The 4,495-nt window shown below is 48.9% G+C and overlaps 1 protein-coding gene across 1 annotated transcript; it reads left to right on the plus strand.

Annotated features, from left to right (window-relative positions):
- Positions 1 to 610: 610 nt before the first annotated feature.
- LOC101912999 (perilipin-3-like) lies at positions 611 to 4,268 on the plus strand. Its single transcript, XM_005229311.4, has 7 exons — positions 611 to 748; positions 1,495 to 1,690; positions 2,520 to 2,602; positions 2,835 to 3,090; positions 3,279 to 3,478; positions 3,601 to 3,729; positions 3,842 to 4,268. The coding sequence occupies exons 1-7, from the start codon at positions 677 to 679 to the stop codon at positions 4,250 to 4,252; spliced, it is 1,347 nt and encodes a 448-aa protein (XP_005229368.3). The 5' UTR covers positions 611 to 676; the 3' UTR covers positions 4,253 to 4,268.
- The last annotated feature ends 227 nt before the right edge of the window (positions 4,269 to 4,495 follow it).

The raw sequence follows: 4,495 nt of genomic DNA on the forward strand, positions 1-4,495 counted from the left end.
TCTTCAACAGGGCAAAAAGGTACTGTTGTCAAGTTTTTTTTTTTTTTTGGAAGAGTTTTCAGGTGTTAAGGTTGCAATTGTTCTATGAATTCCTGGTTCACATTTAGATGTTTCTTACTTGGCTTAATTATAGAATGGAATTAGTTTTAGCATAAGGTTGCTTGTGGTCCTGTCTGCAAAGGTTAGATGCAGCCTGTGCTGGTTTGGAGTGAAAAGCTGGTTCTGGCTGGGGCATACTAACAGCAGTAGGGAAGCTTCTTGAGCTGATTATTTTTTTTTCCTCACTGGTTCTGTTGTCACTATCTTTCTAGTGCAAGACTTCCTCAAAGCCTTAGTGGGGAAGAAGGAGGTACCCAGTGCCTTTTCTAAGCTTACTGGTAATAAGTCCTATGATGTCTCTGAGAACTTGTCTGGGCAAGCAAAGACTCTGTTCTCATTTATCTGACTTTCATAAACTATGTGAAACATAAGTACCAGGTGGCTTTGCAAGTAACAGAGATTTCTTCTGTCATGGGAAGAGGCTTGTTTTTAGGGGTCTTACTTCCATGGGTAGTAAAGAAACTTCTCCCTCTAATGAGTTTAGAGAGGGGTGTCCCCTGGAAGGGGAATTCCTGTGGAGGCTCACTGGCTGCTCTTCTTTTCCTAACCCCATGGTGCTACTTGCATTTCAGCTGCAATGGCCTCAGCTATACCTGACAAAGAGGAAGCTGCCAAGACCTCCCTGGAGGTGCAGGAAGAGGAGCAGCAGGTAGGTGCTCCATGTGAGGTGTAAGGGGTGGCAGCTCCTGGGTGCCAGTGTGTGGGGGTGGCCCTGCTGTGGTTGGGGAAGCTCAGCTTCTACAAAGGGAGGTGTGTGTCCTCGGCTCAAGCTGTGCCTTACAGCTTCTCTGGAAACTTGGGAGACAGCACAGCCAAAAGAGTAGGCCTGAAGACCCTGCAGGTAGCCTCCTAGGCTAAGCAAAACAGCCTGGTTCTTGGCTAGGAGATATCTTTCTTTACCTCTGTAGTGAAGATCCTGGCTTGCTGCAGGTGGTGCTTCTATGGAAAGGCTTCCATGTTTCAGCAGCCCTGAAACCTGCCACACTTGCTGTGCTCCCATGACCAGCAGCATGCTTCTTGCAGACTAGTGTAAAGTCTGTCAACTTAAAACTTGTTTGACCCTGTTGGAAGCTTTTCCCAGGGTATTAGCTTGCTCAATAGCCATACCAAAGGCACTGGAGCTGGATATGGGTACTGAGGTTGCCCATGGACTCAGCTGTCCCTTGGGCAGCACTGTGCTAGAGGAAGACCATTCTAGAATGGGCCAGCCATAAGTGTCGGTGCTCCGCAGCTTGTTTCACAACTGAGCTGTAGATATTTAAAGCAAGTGGCCAAGCAAAGCAAGCCTTGCTTCCTAACCAGGTTAGGTGACTTGAACAGGAAGGTTTGGAGCAAAACTGTGTAGGAAGCTCAGGGTCATGTTTGCAAGCTTCATGGCTTTTTTTCATCTTCTAGGATGCAGTAAACCAGGTGGCTAACATGACCTTGGTCAGCTCTGCCTGTGACATGGCTTCTGCGGTTTATGCCTCAACAAAGGTGAACCACCCCTACATCGGATCTCTGTGTGATGCAGCAGAGAAAGGAGTGAAGAGTGTGACTGAAGCCACAGCCAGCTGCGTGCAACCAGTTCTGACTACACTGGAACCTCATGGTAATTGCCTGTGGAAGGGCAGGTTTGCACCTGCCTGTGAGGGGTTCTCTGGCTCCTTCCAGCTCTGGAAGGAGTCCTAGGATGTAGAAATGCACCTCTCCATCACCATACTAAAAGGACAACTCCTGGCTTAAAAGTAAGGCAAAAAAAAAAAAAAAAGCTCAGTCCTAGTCCAAGTAGTGTGACGGAGAGTTATTCCCTGGAGGACCAGGACCTGTCTCTGATGTTGACTTCCCTAAAAGTGATCTTACAAGGTCCAAAGTATTAGGTAGCAGGTGCTTATAGTTGGATTCCTACAAGCTGATGGTGGTTACAGGAAAAAGCTGCCTTTTGGACTGTTACATCTAAAGGTCCTGTTTGCCATGGCCCTTAAAGGATATGACTGGGGCATCTGAGAAGAAGCTCTAAACTCCTGGAGAGATAAGGGCTATACCTGACAACAAGTGTCTGATGGAACAGTTGGTGTGTCAGGCCTGAGTTTGCTCTAAGCCCAGAGTGAGCATCCCCCCTCCTGTCAGCTGGGTGATCCTTGGAATGTGGGGGCTTGGGCAGAGATGGGGACTGTGCATCTAGTTAGTTGAGGGCTCAAGAAGCTGCAGGAGGGACCCCATGTAGGTGGCATGTCTATGGAAGTGGGAAGTGGCTGCTGCCAAAGTGAACAGATCTGAGGGAACAAAGATGAGCTGTCTACAAATTCTGTTTTCAACACACCTGGTGTGGCGATCTGAATCGCAGCTTTGATCTAGGCTCCCTGCAGAGCAGCATGTTTGGGAAGGTAGAAATTGAGATGGAACTGCAGGAAAAACAAGTTTTGACACTTCTTTTTCAGTTGCTGCAGCAGGTGAGCATGCCTCCAAGTGTTTGGATGAACTAGGTGGAAAACTCCAACTCCTTCAAAAGCCAGTGGAACAGGTAAGAATCAAAGGCCATGCTGTCCCTGGCTGGCAGAGGGGCAGGGTTTCTAACTGTGGAAGTGAAGTAGGCTCTTGTGTGAGGAACAAACTACTGCCAGGCACATGGTACAAACCCCTACAGGAGTAAATACTTTGTAGACACTGTGCTAATCATCCTCCTGGTGCAATTCAGAATTGTAGTGTACCGCATAACCCAATCCCTTATCTGACATAAACTTTCTCTTCCACAGATTATCTCTGACACAAAAGAGCTGGTATCATCCAGAGTGGCTGATGCAAAGGGTGCTGTGAGCAGCAAAGTGGCAGAGGTGATGGGTGTAACAAAGGAGACTCTGGAGAGTGGCATGGAGGCGGCCAGATCTGCAGTGGCCAGCAGTGTGGGGATGGCTATGGACTCCAGAGTGGGCCAGAGGGCTGTAAGTGGAGCAGAAGCTGTGCTGGGGAGAGCAGAAGACAACTCCCTTCCTATTGGAAATGAGGAACTAGGTAAGGAAATGGTATAGGTGACTATTTGTAACGGGAGCCATCAAACTGGGGACAGTCGGCCCCGTTCCTCACCCCACTACTCTGGAAAAGGGCTAATGGGAAATGCCATGCTGGAGGCTCCTAGTCTGAGGTCTCCTGATACTTGTTTACTCTGGTCAGCCACTTACAGATACTGTCTCTTTCCTCAGCCAAACTGGCAGCATCTGAGGACGGTGCAGACATGATGTCTGTGGAGCAGCAGCAGGAGAAGAGGAGGTACTTTGTGCGGCTGGGGTCTCTCCCTGACGAACTTCGCCCGTTTGCCTACTTGCAGTCAACAGCCAAACTGAAGCAGGTCTGGCAGGGCATGCGGGAGGCCCTCACACAGCTTCACTGTGTCATTGAACTGGTAGGTAGAGCCTGGTTTCCTGGAAGGAGGGAACAGAATTGTTGGCTTGGCTTCAACTTCAGTACTATGATGGAGCCGTGCTGTTTTGTCTGTCTTGATGCTCTGATCTTCCCCTGCCACAGATTGAGGTGTTGAAGCAGGGATTTAATCAAAAGCTTCAGGAGGGGCAGAAGAAACTACACCAGATGTGGCTGGACTGGGGTATGAAGTCTTCCCAAGAGAGTGGACATGAAAGTTCTGCAGAGCCAGAGGTATCTCCCTGGGGAGAGAAGCAAAGGGCTCTGGGCATCCCCCTGACTTTTTCAATCTTTGTGGTGTTGGCTTTCTCTAACTCCCTGATCTTGCCCTTCCTGCCTCCTCCAGGAGCTGGAGTCTCTGGCCCTGCTCATGGCATGCACTATCACACAGCACCTGCAAATCACCTGTTGTAGAACAGTGTCTGTGATCCAAGGCCTTCCCTCAAACCTTCAGGATAAGGTGAAACAATCTTTTAGAGCCATAGAGGAGCTTCACACTGCTTTCTTGGCAGCAAACTCTCTCCAGGACTTGTCCAGCAGTGTCTTGACCCAGAGCCAGAGGAAGCTGGCTGTGATCCAGGAGTACATGGAGGAGCTGCTAGACTACCTGAAGAGCAACATACCTCTGTCCTGGCTGGTAGGACCCTTCTGCCCCAGGGAGGAGGAGGAAACATTGCAGGAGGATGAACCTTTGCAGGAGAAGGAGATAGAGGCAGCAGGAGCAGGGCATCATGAGGCCTCTACCACCCTCATGTAAAAAAAACAAAACAAAAAACCCCAAAAAACCAACACTGATGATTGCTGTTGGTCTTAAACCCTCAGCTAGTATACAATGTAAGGAATTGGCTTCCTAAAAGCTGCTTGTGATGGGTCATAACTACTTAAAATAAAACTACTGCAGGCAAAAATACTTACTGTCTCTAGTGTCTCTTGGAGAAAGATGGCAAGAGTGGGCACTGCTCAACAGATGTGAACCGTAGTCATCCAGTCCTTGATGCTG

Source organism: Falco peregrinus, chromosome 9 (genome assembly GCF_023634155.1).
Source record: "Falco peregrinus isolate bFalPer1 chromosome 9, bFalPer1.pri, whole genome shotgun sequence".
NCBI lineage: Eukaryota > Metazoa > Chordata > Aves > Falconiformes > Falconidae > Falco > Falco peregrinus.